This window comes from Nanorana parkeri, unplaced genomic scaffold (genome assembly GCF_000935625.1).
Source record: "Nanorana parkeri isolate BGI_ZX_2015 unplaced genomic scaffold, ASM93562v1 scaffold1060, whole genome shotgun sequence".
Classification (NCBI taxonomy): Eukaryota; Metazoa; Chordata; class Amphibia; order Anura; family Dicroglossidae; genus Nanorana; species Nanorana parkeri.
This window is the reverse complement of record NW_017307328.1, coordinates 455073-477720: the sequence shown is the minus strand read 5'-3', so window position 1 is coordinate 477720 and position 22648 is coordinate 455073. Positions and strand designations below refer to the sequence as shown.

Below are 22648 nucleotides of genomic sequence, written 5' to 3'. Positions count from 1 at the left end.
ATTATTATTCCGCGCTTTGGATAACAATCTAAAATGAGTGCAGGAAGCTGCTGTACTATAAGGTGCAATAGTAAATGTGAAAAGTGCACAGCGCTACCAAAACAGTTGGGAATAGACACATTGTAAGGGAACCCTGTGCACTTTTCACATTTCTGATAGGATGAGCAGGTAAATTTAACTATAGAGATTGTGCACACAGACACACTATCATGCCCCTGTAAAACCCACCTAACAAAGAATTTGAAGTGGAAGTAAGCTCTTTAACCCCTTTTCTGGTGTCTTCTCACTATAGTTATTGGTCAGATGCGCATGCTGGAGTTGCATTCTACCAGCATCCAGCTCCATTCCTAGAATCTGTATTACAGATGGCAGGACTGTAGACTGCACTCTGCATGCACCACAGTAAACATAAAACAAAAAAAATGCTAGCAGACAGGTAACATAAGGTTTACATCTGCTTTATAGCTTTTTTTTTTTTATGTCCTAATGTTGGTGTACTGACTTGCTGCATCAGGTAATATTTTCTAATATCAATCATTTCTTTTGGTGTTTAGTAATCCATTGTCAGATTTTAGAGTGACCTCCTAATGAGGATGAGACAAACACCACCTTGGCTTGCATACCCCTATAACCCTCATGTATAAATCTGTATAGTAATTAAATTCAAGTCCTTGAATACTCTGAGAAATTTATTAAAACTTTCCAGTCCTTCCAAAATTGACTGCGTGCTTCAAGTTGCATTTGACCTTCAATCCCAATAAATATGTTGTCAGTGTGGAGCTCTCAAGGCTTCTGGCTCATCTTCTTTAAGGTCTTGTTTAACTAGAAAAACAAACACAAAACAATTCTTTATGATCAGGTCAGTCCTGGAAAATGCAACCAATTCAATCCATACCAGTTAAATATGTCAGGATTGCTGAATGGCAATTATTAAACATGTAAATCTGTACTGAACCTAAATATGATGGGTGGATATGGTCCTGCCGCACTCAATGTATGTAAGGTACAGAAAATGTGCTACTATAGAATCTATAGACCTGGAGAAGAATGCATCCACAGCAATGTTTTCTTTACATTTCTATTTTACACAAAGAGGTAGAATGTGATTAAGGCGGCACAGACATTTTCTTCCCTATAGAGATTGTATAAATGACCCTGAGTCCGGTTTAATATTTACCTAATATTTCTAAGGTTCCTAGGAATGCATAAGAAGCTTACCTCCTCAAACTTGTGTATCTGTCTTATAAAAAAGTCTCCATAGCGCCGAGCCACTTTGGTGTCCGCAATGTGAATCATATCCTAGGGAGGAGGAGAAGAAAAGTGTTAAAAACGAAACCGTAACAAAATATTCTAGAGTATGATTTGTGAATTTCAGTTGGTTGGAACTGGAGCAAAACAATTACTTTTTTTATTTTTTATTACTAGCCTATAAGAATTCTCCTTTTAAACAGGAGAGACTTTACGGCCCGATTCACACCTAGGCGACAGGAGTGGGTGGGGGGTTTCTGCACGTTTTTGGATGTACATAGGTTGCACGTTTTTATGAGCAGATTGTGACAAATTGATGTGAATGGCAAAGACGCACAACCAATTGCAACACATGTTTCTAAGCATTTCCTAACGACACTAAGGGGACAGATGGAACAGAGAGCTACCAAAAAGAAGCTCATGTATTTTTTCCAGTGGCAGGAGCTTTGCTTATTGTGACTATTAAGCTGTGAACAAGGACCATAAGAATGAATGGGATGTTTTGGGGGAAGCTTTTTTTTGTCGCACTGAATCAACTATGACAATATGCTCAGAGTGAACCAGGTCTACATGTCTCTTCTGCTAAAAAAAAAAGTTTCCTTATTCCTAGCAATTTTTAAAATAGTGTACACTGCCTGCAGCGCATGTGCAGTACAATGCAGTATACACCCCAGCTTATCTTACATATGTTGAGAATGGAGCGGGGTGCAGGTAATGATGTAATCCAGAAGGCAAAGTGTTCGGTTTAGGCTTTTCTTTTTTTCCATATCTCTATAGGTTGAACTCGATGGACATGTGTCTTTTTTGAACCTAACTATGTAAGGCGAGGTGAAGAGGTCAGTGTTTGCAGATTGAGCGCTGAAGTACAGCCCTGAGTAGTCATCACTGGATAAACAAACAGCCATAGAAGTACAGTTCTGCTTTAAAAGAAAGGCTTCTAAGAATTCTTTCCCAGCATCTTGAGCTCTGTTATATGTAAAGAAAGTAGCAAGCTTGACCCATGCTTTCTCCCCTATGCAGTTCTATAGGCAGATGTGTGAGCACATTGCTTTGCGTGAGGCAGAGTAAGATATGTTACAGCTACAAAGAATGCTGGAAGAACATTTGAAATACAAGAGCCATTATTATGTATTCCCAGACTAAAACTATTTCAATTGGAACTTAGAGTCCAAGACAACAACCACTAATAAAATGTGCCAACTTGGAACACACTAGTAGTCAATATAAAATAATCATGTAATATTAAGAAGCAGCTGAAGTTATGGATAAAAGACAAAGTATCATGACACCACTGCTCCATCAATCAACAAACAAGGATAAAGCACAACTTCAGCTTTTTAGGTCCCCCCCTCTCCCTCCCCATGGTAAATTTCCAGAATTAAGGTGGTATACCTTAATTTAGTTGTCTTTCAGCCAGTCATGATGAACAGGGCCCCTTTTCCTGTTCTCAAGCATGAGCAATCCTCAATGCTGCATACAACATCACTCACGTTGTGGCATGTGATAGTAAAATACTGCCTAGATGTCTATTAGCACAGGCTTCATAATAATCAGGTTCAGGGGGTGTTAAAAGGACAGCCTTCGCTCATAGAGTATGATGCTGGGTGTACAGGACAAGCGGCCACTAGTGGACAGAGTAGAGTGTCTGTGGGAGACTGCTGGGGAAGGGGAAAAGCTAAATATTGCATCTAAAAAGGTGCGTTTTTTTTTATTGCTACAAACGTTAGCGAATAACTTTTTTTTACATTTATTTGTTTTTTTTTAACTGGAGCTAGAGATGGTCTCTAAATATATATTGCAAGAGATGCCAATTCATCTAGGTCAGATATATTTTACTATTTTGTTTTTTTAAACCACACTCCCCTTTAAGTAACCCTAGCACATGTACTGTAGTCACCTTATCTATATAGAAGTCAACTTCTGAGGCAGACTGAAATTCTCCTTCCAATGCAGAGATGCCACTTGTCCAGACGAGATTCTTCATCTTGTGTTTAAAAACAAGCAGTTGAATCCGAAACTCCTGCTCTGTAAGATCCAGGAAACCAGCAAGCTTTGCCACAGGCATGGTGGTATAAAGCTTCAGGAAGCTGAGGGAAAGAGATGGATATGACGTTACAAAGTATGGAAAAAAAAAATATGCCTGTTAGAAGGGGTCTGTAAATGACTCACCTACGGATAGTGGACAACTGAGCTTGCTGCTGAACTTCATCCAAAAAGACTTTTAGCTGTTGTAGATAAGGTTCTTTGTGATAGTTTGGATGGACATTATCATAGTTAGGGACCACTGGTGACAAGAACTTGGGACATGCAAAATTAAACAGCTCTTCATAGATCTGGGCATCTCTGTTAAATAAAAAAAATATAAAATCAGATGGGAGGAAGGGAGAAATTGCTTTGGCTTATTTTAGATCCTGTAGAGAAGAATAGAGTGGTGCCCAGATTAAAGAAACACTAAACTAAGGAGTTAAATCTTAAAAATGCATTCTAGTAGCCTAACAATTAACAAAAATGTATCTTACTTGTGTATCACTCGGCTGTAGATCCTCAAATCATATCTGAATTCATGCCGACACGGTCCTTCCTTCCGTACCCCATGGTCCCTGTGTGTGTTGCAAAGTAGCCACCACTCCAAGCTCACTCCTGTGATGGACTACAATCACAATATAAATTAGTATACTAAATGTGAGATTGTAGTCCATCACAGGAGTGAGCTTGGAGCTGTGGCTACTTTACAACACACACAGGGACCCTGGGGAACAAAAGTAGGAGATGATTTGAGGCTCTACAACAAGTTGAGTGATACACAAATGTCCAGTTTTGTTAATAGTTAAAAGGTACTTGAATGCATTTTTGAAATTTAACTCCAGAGTTTAACTCTATTAAAAGGGAACTCTAACATTCCTGCAATAATCACTCACATATACAGGCCAGAAGAAAAGTCTAGTCTAACACGGTCACATGCAGAAGACTCCTGGAAGTTGGCATTTTTTCCTTCAGGAGGTACATGGAGTTAACACTGAGGGGAATGTATCAGAACTGGAGCAGACAAAAACTGGAGCAGATTTGCACTGCAACCAATCGGCTTCTCTGTCTCATTTTCAAATCTTACCTGAGCAAACTGAAGAGAGATGCTGATTGGTTGTCATGCACAGCTGCTCCAGATTTTGTCTGCTCCAGTTTTGACAAATTCCCCCATGTGACTTTTAGGAATATGGAGAGAACCTGTAGCTCATTGTAGCTGCCGTGCTTATACAGACATTTTTGATAAGCTACCTGGTATATTACCATATCACTGGACCCTATATTTTGTTTTCCTGATGGCCATGTTAAATTAGTTGGTCATAAGGAAATATCCTGCACATTGGTGAAGTTCATTTGGGGCCATAGTGTAAATCTGTGCAACTTCAGCATAGCCATAATAATGTACTGTCACTAGCCTGTTTCCAAAGCATTACAAGAATTAGGGATGCACCGATACCGATACTAGTATCGATACCAAGTATTTGGGTGAGTACTCGGACTCGCCCAAATGCTCCGATGCCTAGCACGAGTACTTCCTGTATCAGGAAGCCGGGCAGCGCATCATTACACGCTGCCCGGTTTCCTGATTGGCCAGGAAACGGCTCCATGCTCTCTCGTCACTTGTGATGAGAGCATGGAGCCGACTTTCCGGCCAATCAGGAAGCCGGGTAGCGCGCAATGACACGCTGCCCGGCTTCCCGATTGGTCAGGAAGCTAGCAAATCCGGAAGCCGGGCGCCGTGTAATGACGCATCGCTCGGCATTCCGATTGGCCGGGAAGCCGGTGTCATGCTCCAGTGTCATCTCATGAATCATAATATTAAGAAAGTGACCTTAAAGCATTAGTTTGTATTGCTTTAGAAAAAATGTGACCTGTCCCTTTAAGAAAAAGTATCGGTACTCGGTATCTGCGAGTACTTGATCAAAAGTATCGGTACTCGGTCTTAAAAAAGTGGTATCGGTGCATCCCTAACAAGAATCACTTTGCTAAGTGAATAGTTGATGCTCCATTGTTAACACTGAAGAGTTATGAAAAACCACCCAAGAAACAACTAATGAAAAGGAAATAAAGCACACCATTCCTAATAGCCATTCATACAACAGGCACCCTTTTCTAGTGCCCATTAAAACAAAATGAGTGTATACTTGACTGGAAGCTACAGACAGCAACCTTATTTACCATTAATGGGACATAGATGCACAGTGTACGTTTTCACATAGTGGATAAACAAAAAAACAACCATATGTCATTGTACCAATTAGCATAAAAAAGGCAAAAAAAAACTGCACACTTGAGACCAAAAGTAAAAAAATTCATGATCATTCCAAAATATACCACACTGTACTGGATCTGACCAAGAGATCACATGGGTCAAAAGAGAACACAGGAAAATAAGCCAACCTAGTTTGCACAAGGATAATACACTTGTTTTATAAGTGAAGTGGGCCCAGTTAATAAAAGGAAAGGAAATTTTTAGGCTAGATGTATGCACATTAATGCTTACCAGCGTTCCCAGAAGTTCTAAGTAAAAAATAATTGGTTTTGAAAGACAATACATGTAAAACTCAGCACGCTTTCTTACCCCTTCTGCATACGCAGCATCTTGTCACCATATTTCTCTCTGAGCTGTGTGTGAATACTCTCATCAATGCGCATAGGATACATGGTCAGAGCAATTGCCAGCAATGCATGCATCTGCTCATTCTGCTTATTAATCTGTACAGAGGAATATAGTCAGTTTAGAATGACAGCATTAGAAGGGCAAAAAAAGAAAAGCTGAACAGCAGAGGCTACTCACCATCTCATACTTGTACGTTGTCCTCTGGAACATACTTTTGGTCCTCTGAATGTAAAGCAGGATGTTGGCAAAGACACGTATTGAGTCCTGGTATCTTCTCATCATGAGATAAGCAAAACCAACATAGTAATAGGTGGTCACCTGGCATTCTGGAACACGGGAATACATACTCTGAAAGGACAAGATAAACAAAGCAACATGGACAGCTGAAAATTATATATTAGAAAGCAGACAGATCATTGGGAAGTTTAAAGTAAACCTAAACTTTCGGTCCCATTTAAACAAAAGCAGATGGGCATGGCAACCATAAGGAGACCCCACAGTACTCTGGTTTTAGGTCACATTGAAAACCATAGCAGACATGCATTAGAGCACCAAAATCTGTGTAGTCTTTGGTTAAGTTGACTTGGAACTGGAACCGTAGAAAAGGTATCATGGCACACTCACAAACCAGCATGTAAAACAACTTGTCTCACCACCAAGGTTAATAACAGAGGTTTGGATACACGTCTTCTGCAGAAAATGTGAAAGCCGCGCCAAGGCACCTTTTATAGTGCGGTCCTAGCTCTAAACTATGAGAGTCTCCATCTTGGAGACTCTCAGGTTTAGAGATTTCAAATTGCACCCATTTTGAAATCTTCTGCCCCCATGTGCTCCAAGATGGAGACTCTCATAGTTTAGAGTTAGGACCGCACTATAAGAGGTGCCTTGGTGCGGCTTTCACATTTTCTGCAGAAGACGTGTATCCAAACCTCTGTTATTAACCTTAGTGGTGAGACAAGTTGTTTAAGAAAAAAAAAAAACATTCAGCAGGGGATCATACCTTCTTGTTGAGTTCTATGTTCTCCAACACCTTGATAGCCTGATAATAGTCTCCAAGCAGTGAGTGTAGACGCAGCAATCCAACCAAGCTGAAGTATCCAAGCATTTTGTAAAGAGAGTGTCTGCCATATTCTCCAGCCACGCTTTCGGGGTCCCCTATTAAAAAAAATAAATGGTTAGAAATATTCCAGACTTATCAAGTATAGCAAGAAGTGGGTTAGACAAAATATGGAGAATCCAGGAGCAGCAAAGATCAAACATGGTCTCATGAAGACAGAAATGAACAGAAATAGTTCATGAATCTAAAAGCAATGTTTGACACATTTTATATCTGCCTACTTCGATCTGATTTATCTAGTTCAAGCAAGGTAGGAAATTATCACATGCAGATTGCAAAGCCTTTTCTGTTTATGCCATTTATTTTTGAAGGCAGAGCATACTATAGTCCTGCAAAAAAGCAAACAAAACGCAAGTTTTTGTTGAAAGAAAAGACACTCAATTTTTGAGTTTTCCCCACTGCCCCTTAGTGGTTTATTTCCCATGCACACTCTGTAGTGTCCTCGTCAGTTCATACACTCCATACTAGCACATAACAGCAAAAACTCAGATGATCCAATAGCACTTAATTCTACTTTATTGCGTTTATCTTGGTATTTGGTACAGATACATGTGTTGCAGCTATAAATGAGCGGATCAATATCCTTGTTTAATCTGGAGTCATTTGTTTACACATTAGCGAGCCTATCTGCACCGAACCAATTTAAGTAGCTACTAAATCAATTATTGTCTCTTATCATACCAAGTGAAAACTTGCATTCAACTTAATGCTTTGCAGCTAGAAGCTGTTAACACAGTGATGGACATACAGCTCAATTTTGTGTGGTCTCCCATCTGGCATTTAATTTGCTGAAAATACTGCATATTACAACAATGTACTAAAACACAATGTAAGAGAACAAGACTTATTACACTGCCCGCCACTCAGCTATTAGGAGTACTTTGCATATTTGCCTCTACATAAACATTACCCCCACCCCTAACTAAGCACCCACTTTGCCCAGCACTGACAGGGCCACTATGCATGCTGTTGCAAGTACTGCAAGCCACATTGGACAGGATAATTCCCTCACCTCCACTGGTATATACTTCCAACTGACGGTTAATGTTGGATTTGTCCACTAGAGAATGCAGGACATTCAGAACGCTGTGCACATTCCAGATTTTAGGGTTTGAGCGTAGAAATTCAATCTCTTCCTCGGACTTCTTGGCAGTCTTGCATCGATACTGGCTGAATGACTGAAACTAAAGTAATAAAAAAGGACAGTTCAAGCCAAAGTCATAAACACAATATTTCCACAGCAACACAAATCTATAAAGGGAGGATAAAAACCAAGTGAACCATGAGATGCACAGTAGCAGCTGGCATTTTATACCTGGTATATAAACTCATCAATAATGTCCCACAGCCACTGGTTAGGCAACTCTAAGGGAGCTGGACCATCTGCATCTAGAAAAGTAAGCCAAACATTATACACTATTCTTCCACTTAATACATTTATACGATTTATTTCACCCAGGATTTGAAACACTTACTGAGAATGTAGTTAAAAAGGTTGCAGTAGTTGTAATAAGACTCAAATCTTTGCTCTAGCGAAGGTCCTCCCTACAGAAACAAGATCAGATCAAATAATTAAATAATGATAAAATTCTACGGTTTTCCATATACCCCACCCTCCACTCTAAAAATGCACAAGGAATACTTACACTGACTTTGGCATATATGTGCCTGTAGTAAAGTTCTTTATATAGTATTAGGAACACTGCATCTGAAAGAAAGTGGCAACATAATAAAGGAATAAAATAACTAAAAAGATCCTAAAACAAATAGACCCAAGACTAGTAATTAAGCAGAGGGTGATGACCGTTTCCAGTCTGTGAAGACTAATGGTTTTGCATTAAAAAAAAGTATAAGGTACACATTTTTTTAAACTTAAATATAATACTCTGTGTGCACCAAATCCCTATGAAAACACAGATATTACTATGTAAAGTAGCAATAACATCATCACTGTGGTGAACATAGCCTTTGCAGGAAGCAGAGCTGTAGGTGGGACACAGACGCTTACATCCACTAAAGGCTGTCTGCAGAAAACTCCGGGGGGCACATACAAGACCAGTCACTGCTGCTCTCACTGAGTGTACAGGGTGACTGGTCTTTATTACAGGAAACTCCTGCACAGACACAAAGTGAGGGAGTTGTTTCATACTGGATTACTACACAGATGTGGAAGAATCAAAAAGGACAAACAAAACAAACAAAACGGACACAAAGATTCAAGAAAACATTTGTCTCTTTAGATAATATATATTTAGTCTGGAGTTTAGCTTTCCAGAATCAATAGGCAGGATGCAGTCTGCATGAACAAAACGTCTCCGATATTAGGACAGGTAAAGGAAATATGTCCTCACTTACCATTTCCAACTTGTGGAGCAATGGCTTCTGCTTCGGGCCAGGGGGAATTCTTAAAGAAACGTTCTGTTAACTTTGCCCAGCTGCATTACAAATGGAATGTCAATGAGTTCAAGAAATTTTCTAACATGCACACAAACCACCATAACACATTGTGTTAAATACTAAACCAAAATGTCACATGCTCCAAATAATTAAAAACATTAGTAGTAGAAATGAAAGGGTAATACCACTTCCCCTAGGTGCAGTCAAATGACCGCACTGACCAATGAGTGCTTGCCATTTGCAAGCTAAATTTGAAACTCATATGATGGCACTTGACCAATGAGAAGCACTTCTTAGCAAGAATGGCTTCTCATTGGTCAGCGTGGTCAGAAGTGCTTCTCACGTCTTCTCCAGCACATGCACAACATGAAGTCCACTGACTTCAATGAAGAAACTACCAATAGGTGGACAAGATGCAAATGAGCTTTCAAATAAAGTGAATGCAATTCAAGCCACAAGATTGGCTGGAAATGGAAGATTCCAAGGAAAGACTGAGTGATGGTCAGAAGCTGCATTTCATATACGTATTGTATTACAAAAACTGCTCGGGAAACAAAGCTAAAAAGTACACTTATTCTTGAAAAAAGTAGAAGTTTCTTCAAGAATATTTGGACCTGCTCTTCAACACTGATCTTGATTCAAACGTCACAGTGAAACTGTGAGCTGGTAGTCTTCTAAAATGTGTCAACCTATGCTCCCATCTTCGGACAGCTGGCACTGTAAAAGTGCCAAAATGTACATGTTCCTCCGGTGCATTGCCCCACCAAAGCCTACAAAAGATTCTGTGCAAATAAGTTTCTGAAAGTTGGTATTGCACAGGTAAAAGGTCTGCCTTACTTCGCTTGAGTAAAGAGTATTTCAGAAAATTGAGAGTATGTGGGGTGGGGGTAGATTGGGGGTTATGAGAAGTGAACAAATATGGAACCTTAAAGTGACATTAAAGGATAAAAAAAAATGTCCCCCCATGTTAATGTCAGCACATACCTTAAAGGAGAACTATGAGATGAGTGATTTCCACTCCTCATAGTTCTAGCCGACCTGTGACAATGAGACTGTCACAGGTCGGCTCAGTAGATCTGGAGGTGAGTGAACACATACCAGGTTTGCTCACCTCTCGATCCTGTCACGGCTCTCTGCCGTGACAGGGGGAGGGGCTGGATTCCCCTCTCCCATCTGCCAGCGCTGACTGGCGGAACGAACGGGGGAGGGGCGGATACAGCTGGCTCTGCCTCTAGATAGGCAGAGCCAGCTGTCACTCACGCAGCTGGGCGGATCCCGTCATCTACGTCGGGATCCGCTCCGTCGTCTCAGTATACCACGAGCTGTAGCTCGCGGTATACTGAGCTTAGTGTAACGGGAGGACGCTAGTTTGTGTCCTCCCGTTACCCGAAGGAGAACTATGGGGAAAAACACTGACCCCATAGTTCTCCTTTAAATGATGTCTCTTAATCCGATCTTTCCTGATGTTCTCATCTGTCCCTCCAGCGGTGCGGCGGGTCTCCGATCCAGCGCTGACTTCTCTCGGCTTGCTGGCACTTCCGATCCCATGGTGTCTGCATGCGGGTGCACGCGTCCATAGACTTACCTTGCGTCTCTGCTCGTCTCCCGGCCGAGAATCCGAACTGCGCCCGCTCGAACACTTTTGGTTTCTCGGGCGGGAGCGCACAGCGAAAACAAGGTAAGTTTAAACCGCTGTTAAAGCGTTTTTTTAAAAAACTGTTTGCCTATATCTACTGCTTGATACAGTAGATATAGGCAAAAAAAAACAGGAGGGTTTAGAACCCCTTTAAAAAGGTGACTACTAACCATGGATAGGGGTTAACATATTTTGACTTTTTAAAATATTTTGAGTCCAGGTTTTCTTTAGATTACGCATTTATAGCTAAATGTTTAGGTTTGACAGGAATATGTTTTTAAATAATCTTTTGCCAATAAATGAATGCAGTGCAGAACACATATATGCCATTTATGAGAGCATATGGGTCGTAAAACAAAAAGGGTGGATTAAGGATTATTTGAATGCTAGATAAAGAGCTCTAGAATGGTTTGTAAACAAAACAGCAGACAGTATAATGTAAAATACACTGCTATGCTTTGTAAAGCACAAAAGCAATTTTGATTGAATTCCATCTTATACTTCGGGAATCATTCTCCACACAATAAAGCTTGAGTGTTTTGTTTTTTTTTTCTCCGAGAGGAAAAAAAAAAAACTCAGACGCTCTTGGTTAACATTCAACATTTGAGAAAGGTAGATTAGCCACAACATTCACTCTACCTCTTCATCCCTGTGTAACAGCCATATAGGGAGAGCAGTGTTTTCAATGAGTTGGCTGATTCAGACACATGCACTTTGAGAAGAAAAGCTTGTCCACTGTGTAGCACTTTAAAATGTATTTTCACTTTTGCAGCAAAACCGGGATAACTACTTTAGATTAGCTCTTCTCATTTACATTAAAAAATAAAAAAGTTAAAAACTGCAGATTACTTTTTTTTTTTTTTTTTAACTGCTTCCCGTCCGGCCATTGTATATAAACAGCCAGACTGGAACTTCAATGCGGGTGGGCGTTTTAAAATGTCCTTGTGCTCGCGAGCGCACAAGCAGGAAACTGTCACTATTTGAAACAGCCAGTGATGGCCGTTTACATACAAGCGTTCGTGGCTGTAAATCCGCCCGATCGCTTGTATGTGGCGTCACTCGGTATGCCCTCTCCTCCACAGCCACCGGACCAGGAGCTCATGTGTGCCCGCTGCAGGCCCCGAACCGGCATGGCGGCTCTGACTGAAGATCAGCACATGATCTCCCCGGTCTCTGAATGCAGGAGTGATGTATATTACATTACGTCTGCATTCAGCTGTCACTCTACGGTTACAGAAGCTGGAGAAAAGCTGGTGAAGCAGATCTCTCCTCTTTGGGGTCCCTAGGTGACATTAGGGGGTCTTAGAGATGGCTGATGCCCCTATAAAGAGGACCCGTCACTGTGACTTGGCTATCACATAGGTGGCTTCTTAGCACCTCATGTGATAACAATAAAGTTAAGAAAAAAAAGTTGCATATATAAAAAATGTTTTTTTTTTTAAATACAAAAACATTTTAAAGTCCCCTGCCCACGCACACGTTGGGAGGCGCCTACGTACGGAAATGGCGATTGTGCTGCACATGTTACATGTCAGTGCAAAAGTCAAAGCATGAGCAAAAATTCTAGGACCATCAATCACTGTTCACACTAAACTGATGAGCAGTAAAAGCTTTTTATGGCCAATTTTGGGTATGCTAGTTTTTTGGCGATGTCACTAGCATGTGCAGTTTTAAAGCTTGACATGTTTGGTGTCTGTTTACCCGACGTGACCCCGTCTTTTATATTTTACCAAAAAGTTTAGTAGGTACCAAAAAGCCTGGACAGGAAGGGGGTGTAAACACCCTGGTCTTCAAGTGGTTAATCAATGTTTCTGCAAACTCCAGGACTGAAAAATACAGCTTAGTTCTCGCTGTCTGCAGGGAAATAGGTTTCAAATTATTAACCCTTCATCACCATCGCAAAACTAGATGAGCAGGACTGTCTGTCTTAAGACTTAAAGACATGGTATGTTAATGAACTATAAAAAAAACAAAAAAAAAACCTGTCCCTTATCAGCTCACAGGCATCTATTTTAACCACTAGAAGCTGCCTGTTGAGCCCTATGTATATTCCTGCTCCAAAGAAACAGCTAAAAGGGAAGAATGTTTTATTATTATTTTTAGGTATGATGTGTGAATGGGAACACAAAACATATATTCTTAAATTTGCCTGCAAAAACTGAAAAGCCCTTTAAAGGAAACAGAACATGTATGTGCACCAAGCCAATATTTTTACACATTCGTCTATAAAAAAAAAACATTAAAAAAAAACAAAAACTGTAGGACTGGATGCATTGGTTGTTTCAAAAAAATCAATGGTCATACCTGTTCTCATAGATATCTTGGATCTCATAAACCTTCTGGTCAATGAGATCACTAGACACTCGGCTGGCTTGTAGTTCATACACCTTCTGGTCAATTAAATCAGACACAGTCTTGTGGAAATACTGGATGAAGTTTTTGATCACATCAGGAATGACCGGATAGGTCTGTTGTTCATACTGGCGCTCAAAAGCTAGATCCTGTTTAGGATCACCTTAAACACAGGAGGAAAAAAAAATGGTAAGCAATGTCCAGATTTAGACAGATCCAAGAAACTTAAAAACATGCTCTTAAAATGTTCTTAATATCCTTGAAAACAATAACCTCTGGTGACACCTAAAACAGTTCTGGATCATTCTACAAGATTGTATCCATCTCCACAGCTGAATGCCCCCTAAACACCACCTATCAGTAGGGGTGGGGAGCCTTTGGAAGTCGGACACTTTTTTTTGGAATAGCAAAAAGTAAAAAAACGAATATTCATTTTGAGTAGATCACCCATCTGATATTACCTCCACAACTTACCAAGTACAAGCTGAGGAAACAATGTACCACAACCACCCATATATTTAATGCTTACATTTACAGAACATTTTATAAATGACTACCTTTCTTTATGCAGTGGTAACATGCTCTTCAGAAGCAATCAAGAAACACGCCTATTAGAATTTTTAACAATAGAGTGTCTGTGATCATTCTAAACTCAACATGTATCTCCTTTATACAGGTGAAACTCGAATAATTAGAATATCGTGCAAAGTTCATTTATTTCACTAATGCAACTTAAAAGGTGAAACTAATATATGAGATAGACTCATTACATGCAAAGCAAGATAGTTCAAGCCGTGATTTGTCATAATTGTGATGATTATGGCTTGCAGCTCATGAAAACCCCAAATCCACAATCTCAAAAAAGTAGATTATTACATGCAATCAATAAAACAAGGATTGTACATAGAACAATATCGGACCTCTGAAAAGTACAAGCATGCATATGTACTCAGTACTTGGTTTGGGCCCCTTTTGCAGCACTTACTGCAATTACTTTTGCACGATATTCTAATTATTCGAGTTTCACCTGTACTGCATGAACAATCCTATCACAAGGTAGGGACACCTAAGAGGCATAGGATCTTTACCTTGCCTGAGATTCTGGACATGCTGCATCATTTTTAAAAAGGATATCTCATCCAGTTACCATGCTGTGTTATGTCTAAAATGATATGAAAGGGTTTACCTTCTTAGACTGAATGCAGAAGCTATTTTTATTTCAAGATACACTGTGTTTCCTGTGTGTGGGGGAGGAGATTCCATCTCGTGATGCTGTCCTGGAAGACGTTATGGGAAATAGAATGTGTAGCAGTATACAATTAAGTGATGGTGGATCCCCCTTGTGCATGCATAATCACAGCTGAAGTGTGACCACAGTGAGGCATGGTACACGGAAGCAACTCTGCAGAGAGAGGACTGCAAATAAGGCAGGCATTGCGCTGAAGAAAGCCTGAGTGCCACCGACTGCAGGACAAGAGCATCGAAGGTCCGGGATACCGATACTACCGCTAGGAATGGTATGACAATTTCATTCATTTGGGAAGTGTCAAAAGGAGAAGAGACTTATTGGGCGCACTGGACAGAGTAGGGAAGGTTTAGTGCTTTGTCAGGTTTTTATTGCTATCTGTGTGCCCACAGGAGAGATTGCACTCACTTCCAGTCCCAGTGAACGAGGGGTATCCCTCAGCAGGAATACATACATTAAAACCTGACTTATGTTTTCTTAGCTGCAGTTCTACTTTGGGGCTTACTTAGTAACAAAATACTGTTAAATAAAAATACTATGATTAAGTGTATTGTTTTACACATTTATCGATAATACAGCATAGGTTTTTATTTTTTAGGTCTTGTTCACACCACGTCTGTTAAGTTACATTTTTCTGCAGAGTACCGCACGTGTATGGTGTGAAAAGGGCACATAGAAAACGTTTGTTTTCTATATGTCGTGATGCGCAGACCACCACAGCTCAATTGAAATGGTGTCAACAAGCCCTTACTCCATTCATGGTACATTCATGCAAAAGCGTATGGAGCTACAAAATGTATTTGAAACAAATTTAAAACGTAAAGTGTATGTGCCGTTGTGATCACGACAAGCTAAGGATGGCTTTGGAAGCTGAATAGTGATCAGGTCATTTGTAAGCAATCAGCTGACAACTGTGTTCCCAAGAAATCACTGTCCCAATGCACGCTAGCACTGTCAATAAACAATATAACCATGTTACAAGCTAAAGAACAACCAAAAAGTGTATTTACATACCTGTGTGCATATCATAATCGGCTTTATAATTGTACGGATCATAGGAAGTAGTCTAAAATAAATATATAAAATAAAAACGTGACTTGAGTTTTGTATTCTTTCTAGTTCTCTACATAATAAACACAAATTTCAGACCACTGCACCCTGTACTATACGTTCCATTTTCCTGAAGCATGTACTCCATAGTGATTATGTGTATTATAGAACTCTGACAACTCCTTCCAGAAGTCACATACTGCAGAGTACCACAATATACACTGTTTTGGATTTGACATAGAGTGGACAGGAGTTACTCATCATACATAGTCCAGATCCCCACACTCTGTACATAAATGCTCCTTTCCCCCCGCTCTCTACAGAAATATGCTCCTTTCCCCCCGCTCTCTACAAAAATATGCTCCTTTCCCCCCGCTCTCTACAAAAATATGCTCCTTTCCCCACGCTCTCTACAAAAATATGCTCCTTTCCCCACGCTCTCTACAAAAATATGCTCCTTTCCCCACGCTCTCTACAAAAATATGCTCCTTTCCCCACCCGCTCGTCAAAAATATGCTCCTTTCCCCACCCGCTCTACAAAAATATGCTCCTCTCCCCACGCGCTCGTCAAAAATATGCTCCTCTCCCCGCGCTCGTCAAAAATATGCTCCTCTCCCCGCGCTCGTCAAAAATATGCTCCTCTCCCCGCGCTCGTCAAAAATATGCTCCTCTCCCCGCGCTCGTCAAAAATATGCTCCTCTCCCCGCGCTCGTCAAAAATATGCTCCTCTCCCCGCGCTCGTCAAAAATATGCTCCTCTCCCCGCGCTCGTCAAAAATATGCTCCTCTCCCCGCGCTCGTCAAAAATATGCTCCTCTCCCCGCGCTCGTCAAAAATATGCTCCTCTCCCCGCGCTCGTCAAAAATATGCTCCTCTCCCCGCGCTCGTCAAAAATATGCTCCTCTCCCCGCGCTCGTCAAAAATATGCTCCTCTCCCCGCGCTCGTCAAAAATATGCTCCTCTCCCCGCGCTCGTCAAAAATATGCTCCTCTCCCCGCGCTCGTCAAAAATATGCTCCTCTCCCCGCGCTCGTCAAAAATATGCTCCTCTCCCCGCGCTCGTCAAAAATATGCTCCTCTCCCCGCGCTCGTCAAAAATATGCTCCTCTCCCCGCGCTCGTCAAAAATATGCTCCTCTCCCCGCGCTCGTCAAAAATATGCTCCTCTCCCCGCGCTCGTCAAAAATATGCTCCTCTCCCCGCGCTCGTCAAAAATATGCTCCTCTCCCCGCGCTCGTCAAAAATATGCTCCTCTCCCCGCGCTCGTCAAAAATATGCTCCTCTCCCCGCGCTCGTCAAAAATATGCTCCTCTCCCCGCGCTCGTCAAAAATATGCTCCTCTCCCCGCGCTCGTCAAAAATATGCTCCTCTCCCCGCGCTCGTCAAAAATATGCTCCTCTCCCCGCGCTCGTCAAAAATATGCTCCTCTCCCCGCGCTCGTCAAAAATATGCTCCTCTCCCCGCGCTCGTCAAAAATATGCTCCTCTCCCCGCGCTCGTCAAAAATATGCTCCTCTCCCCGCGCTCGTCAAAAATATGCTCCTCTCCCCGCGCTCGTCAAAAATATGCTCCTCTCCCCGCGCTCGTCAAAAATATGCTCCTCTCCCCGCGCTCGTCAAAAATATGCTCCTCTCCCCGCGCTCGTCAAAAATATGCTCCTCTCCCCGCGCTCGTCAAAAATATGCTCCTCTCCCCGCGCTCGTCAAAAATATGCTCCTCTCCCCGCGCTCGTCAAAAATATGCTCCTCTCCCCGCGCTCGTCAAAAATATGCTCCTCTCCCCGCGCTCGTCAAAAATATGCTCCTCTCCCCGCGCTCGTCAAAAATATGCTCCTCTCCCCGCGCTCGTCAAAAATATGCTCCTCTCCCCGCGCTCGTCAAAAATATGCTCCTCTCCCCGCGCTCGTCAAAAATATGCTCCTCTCCCCGCGCTCGTCAAAAATATGCTCCTCTCCCCGCGCTCGTCAAAAATATGCTCCTCTCCCCGCGCTCGTCAAAAATATGCTCCTCTCCCCGCGCTCGTCAAAAATATGCTCCTCTCCCCGCGCTCGTCAAAAATATGCTCCTCTCCCCGCGCTCGTCAAAAATATGCTCCTCTCCCCGCGCTCGTCAAAAATATGCTCCTCTCCCCGCGCTCGTCAAAAATATGCTCCTCTCCCCGCGCTCGTCAAAAATATGCTCCTCTCCCCGCGCTCGTCAAAAATATGCTCCTCTCCCCGCGCTCGTCAAAAATATGCTCCTCTCCCCGCGCTCGTCAAAAATATGCTCCTCTCCCCGCGCTCGTCAAAAATATGCTCCTCTCCCCGCGCTCGTCAAAAATATGCTCCTCTCCCCGCGCTCGTCAAAAATATGCTCCTCTCCCCGCGCTCGTCAAAAATATGCTCCTCTCCCCGCGCTCGTCAAAAATATGCTCCTCTCCCCGCGCTCGTCAAAAATATGCTCCTCTCCCCGCGCTCTCTACAAAAATATGCTCCTATATACCCGGAGCTGCTGCATCGTATGTCATCCTAGATGTACAATTGAGAATCTCGTATGCTGCTGAATATTTGGGACGAACATGCAAAAACAAACATTACATTGTGTAGCAAATCTTCAAGAAATATGATTGTCCCTGGAAATTGTATGACTACACTCTAAAGTTCGATTTCACTCCATCTCTATTGTACAGACTAGCGCATTGCAACCAGAGTGGTCTAAATGAATACTATACAATATCTACACTCACCTCGAACTCCTCGTTCCCGTAAGACATGGTCACCGGCTACAGCACAACCACACCGCGCACAGGGCAGGAAAAAGAAAGGCACTTCCGGCGATCTGATATTACCTCATTTCCGTTACAGGGCTTCTCCAATCATTGGCCTCGTTTCAAAGCCAGGGTGCCCGCAATTCGTTCTCACACCCGAACTGATTGTTAGTGATTGGTCACATGGTCTGAAGGCGTGGCTGTGTGGTTGTGAAGCACATGGGGGTTGGTTGTGTGGCTGACTGGCTGGCTACTCAGCCAGTGAAACTCAAAGTCCAGCTGACACCTGCAGAGCAACCGAGCGCGTATTTATATGAGTGGCGGTCGTTGTACAGGCTGGAAATTGTGTAGCAGTTGAAGAGACGGGGATTTTTTTTGTTTTTTTTAACACTACACTACTTGCAGCTTTATGACAATTTGTAGTGGACTTAACATGGGATATATGATTCCATGTCCATTGCATGCATAGGTTGCAAAAAGTCCATCAAGGTTATCTGGTAGAATAATAAATCCAAAACCTGCATGAACAGAACCCTAAACCCACGGTGGGTCCAGAGGAAGGAAATAAACCCTTATGAAGAAGGCATGTCCCTGAGCAGTAAACTAATGGTGAAATAATCACCTACCTACAGTGGCCACCGATGCAAAGGGGAACTTCTACAATGACTACTTTATGTTAGGGGACAGCACAATTTTTGTTGTCTGCATTTCTATTCTGTTATTATTCATTGAATTTGAAGATTAAAGTGACACTAAACTCAGGAGTTAAATCTTAAAAAATGCATTTAAATACCTTAACTATTAACAATACGGTATATTATCACTTGGCTGCTAGATCCTCACATCATCTCTGGATTGGTGCTGACACTGTCCTTCCTTCTAAAGGGTGGCTACTTTTGTCCCCCATGGTCCCTATGTGTATTATAAAGTAGCAAGTGCTCCAAGCTCACTCCTGTGATTGTCTACAATCGCAATACAAATTAGTAAACTAAACATGAGATTGTAGTCCATCATGGGAGTGAGCTTGGAGCAGTGACTACTTTACAACACACACAGGGACCATGGGGAACAAAAGTAGCCACCTCCAGAAGGAAGGACAGAGTCAGCACCAATTCGGAGATGATTTAAGGATCTACAGCCGAGTGATACACAAATACGCTACATTTTTGGTAATAGTTAAGTTACTTGAATGCATTTTTAAGATGTAACTCCTGAGTTTAGTGTCACTTTAGTTAAAATGTTGTGCAGAACAGGAGGGTAGAAAAAAATTATCTGCTCAGAGTGCCAAATACAACCCCAATTCCAAAAAAGTTGGGACGCAGTGTAAAATCGACATAAAAACAGAATGCAATGATTTGCAAATCTTATAAATCCATATTTTATTCACAATAGAATATATAAAACATAGCAAGTGTTTAAACTGAGAAAATGGACCATTTTAAGAAAAAAATAAGGTCATTTTGACATTGATGCATGCAGGATGCATGTAAGCTATCTGGTCCCCGGGTTTGTTCGCATTGAGTTCTAATCTGGACTCTAATCTTGTTCACCCTTATCTCAGTCAGCCACTGAGGTACCATGGTGTCAGTAGGATAAAAGAAACTATATTGATGGTGTCAGTGAAATGAAATAAACCCCATCATTGGTGCCACTGGGAATAAAAATAAGCCCCATCATTGGTGTTAGTGAGAGAAAAAATAAGCCACATCGTTGTCGTCTGTGAGATCACAAAAAGAACATTGTTCGTCTAAATTGGATGTTGACATAAGTGGAACATAATAAATCCCATTGTTGGTGTCAGTGGGATAAATAAACTAGGGCTGTGGATATTAAAGATTTATTTCTCGATTAATCGTTAAACTTTTTGATCAATTAAAATTATTTTGATCGCTAATGAAAACACTCATCTCTCCGCTGGCTTCTGGGAGTCCCTTCAGCGATCCGGTGACGTCAAAGACATCGACGTCACCGGACTCCTCCCCCTTCCCCAAGTGGCTCCGTCGGCTAACGAAGGGATGGGGGGAGGAGTCCGGTGACGTTGATGTCCGTGACGTCACCGGACTCCTCCTCCCTTCGTTAGCCGACGGAGCCACTTGGGCCGGTGAGTTTGCCCAAGAAACTTTCTGCACGAGCGCCAGCCAAGGCATTGGCCTATACACATACAGCACAGCAATGAAGTAATAAAATGAACTAGGATCACACTAATCCAGCACGTTATTATTCTGAGTTGCCCCACTCAAGCGGCGGCCATATTGAGTGGGGCACGTGAGATTAATAACGTGCTGGATTAGTGTGATCCTAGTTCATTTTATTACTTCATTGCTGTGCTGTATGTGTATAGGCCAATGTAGTTGGATCTGTATGTGCGTTATAATTTAAATTAATCGATAAAAAAAATTTTGATTAATCGAACACGAAAATTTTAATCATTACCAGCATTAAAATAAACCCAATATTGTTGGTGTCAATTGGATAAAAAGGCCCATCACTGATGTCAGTAGAAAGAATATAAGCCCAATCATTGGTGTCAGTGGGAGGAAAATAAGCCCAGCTTTGCTGGTGTCAGTGGAAGGAACATGAATCCTGTGGACAACTGTGGATACTGCAGGACACAGTGTCCATATGTCAAGACTAGCAAAACAAATGGCAAACGCACTCATCAATTTGTAACCAGCTCTAAGCAAGGTGCACATGGAAGGGCTTTATACAGTACAACAGCAAAAAGTTTCCCAGCACACTCACCAGCCAGCATGCAAAAAAAACTAGTCTTACTGCTAAGGTTAAAAACAGAGGTTTAGATACATGTCTTCTGCAGAAAATGTGAAAGCCACACCGCCTCACCAAGGCACCTCTATGTAGTGCGGTCCTGACTCTAAACTATGAGAGTCTCCATCTTGGAGCACAAGTGGCAAAAGATAAAATTGGGTGCAGGTTTGTCAGGAGGAAGCCCAACCTCCTTAAAGGCTTTTTGCTGTCATATCTCAAGACTGTCCCCAGGATCTGGGACGCACAGCATCTATGCCTCCCTCTTTTTCTCCAATCTGTTGCTCATGGTCTGTGCTGTGGTTCTATCCACTGAACATAATTCACTGCTGTATCCTATAGTGACAAACTGCCTGGAGGCTGGAACCACAGTAGAAGTGTCAAATGTTGAAGATTCTGAATGAGGCTGTAGTGCTTCAGTGGAGCAAAGATAGGATACATGGGGGACCAAAGAGGTAAATATAATAGGTATCTATAGGATGATCAGCAAAGATAACATGGAAAGAATATTAATGTTAAATTAGTGTGTGTGTGTGTGTATGGGGGAGGGATAAGGCATTTGTTCAACTTATCAGGGGAAGGACAATGATAAAATGGATATGGTGAGTGAAGTTGACACAATTATCAGGGGGAGAACGATGGAACACATAATGGATATGAGGAGAGGAGGAGTTGACACAATTATCAAGGGGAGGACTATGGAACACACAGGGGATATGGGGAGTGGATGATCTGACACAATTATCAGGGGGAGAGCGATGGAACACATAATGCATATGAGGAGTGGAGCTGACACTATTATCAGGAGAGGGCGATGGAACACATAATGGATATGAGTAGTGGAGCTGACACTATTATCAGGAGAGGGCGATGGAACACATAATGGATATGAGGAGTGGAGGAGCTGACATTTATCAGGAGAGGGTGATGGAACATATAATGGATATGAGGAGTGGAGGAGCTGACATTTATCAGGAGAGGGTGATGGAACACATAATAGATATGAGGAGTGGAGGAGCTGACATTTATCAGGAGAGTGCGATGGAACATATAATGGATATGAGGAGTGGAGGAGCTGGCATTTATCAGGGTAAGGTGATGGAACACACAGGGGATATGAGGAGTGGAGGAGCTGACACTATTATTAGGAGAGGGCGATAGAACACATAATGGATATAAGGAGTGGAGCTGACCCTATTATCAGGGGAGGGCGATGGAACACATAATGGATATGAGGAGTGGAGGAGCTGAAACTATTATCAAGGGGAGTGCGATGGAACACATAATGGACATGAGGAGTAGAGGAGCTGACATTTATCAGAGTAGGGTGATGGAAAACACAGGGCATATGAGGAGTGGAGGAGCTGACACTATTATTAGGAGAGGGCGATGGAACACATAATGGACATGAGGAGTAGAGGAGCTGACATTTATCAGGAGAGTGGAAGAGCTGACA

The 22648-nt window shown here is 42.0% G+C and overlaps 1 protein-coding gene across 4 annotated transcripts; it reads right to left on the bottom strand.

The window, feature by feature from the left end:
• Positions 1-671: 671 nt before the first annotated feature.
• EIF3L (eukaryotic translation initiation factor 3 subunit L) lies at positions 672-18471 on the bottom strand. 4 transcript variants are annotated; one of them, XM_018567546.1, is made up of 15 exons: positions 18402-18471; positions 15653-15700; positions 13345-13555; positions 9363-9442; positions 8654-8715; positions 8483-8552; positions 8323-8396; positions 8020-8191; positions 6891-7045; positions 6068-6238; positions 5852-5985; positions 3418-3591; positions 3146-3335; positions 1219-1299; positions 672-822 (listed from the first exon to the last, which is right to left on the bottom strand). In XM_018567546.1, the coding sequence occupies exons 1-15, from the start codon at positions 18433-18435 to the stop codon at positions 784-786; spliced, it is 1695 nt and encodes a 564-aa protein (XP_018423048.1). In that variant the 5' UTR covers positions 18436-18471; the 3' UTR covers positions 672-783. The 4 variants fall into 4 exon arrangements, with proteins under 4 accessions (XP_018423048.1, XP_018423049.1, XP_018423050.1 ...); XM_018567547.1 differs by having other exon boundaries at positions 15653-15701; positions 18409-18471; XM_018567548.1 differs by having other exon boundaries at positions 15653-15704; positions 18403-18435.
• Between the last annotated feature and the right edge of the window lie 4177 nt (positions 18472-22648).

Bases quoted from the DNA above. Each gene is read 5' to 3' on its own strand.
- EIF3L (XM_018567548.1), bottom strand. From the start codon at position 18,435: ATGTCTTACGGGAACGAGGAGTTCGAGGTGAGT. The intron at 7,046-8,019 runs GTGAGGGAATTA...TTTTTTTAATAG, and splicing joins GGAAGTATATACCAGTGGAG to GGGACCCCGAAAGCGTGGCT. The intron at 1,300-3,145 runs GTGACTACAGTA...CCTCCTCCCTAG, and splicing joins TTGACTTCTATATAGATAAG to GATATGATTCACATTGCGGA.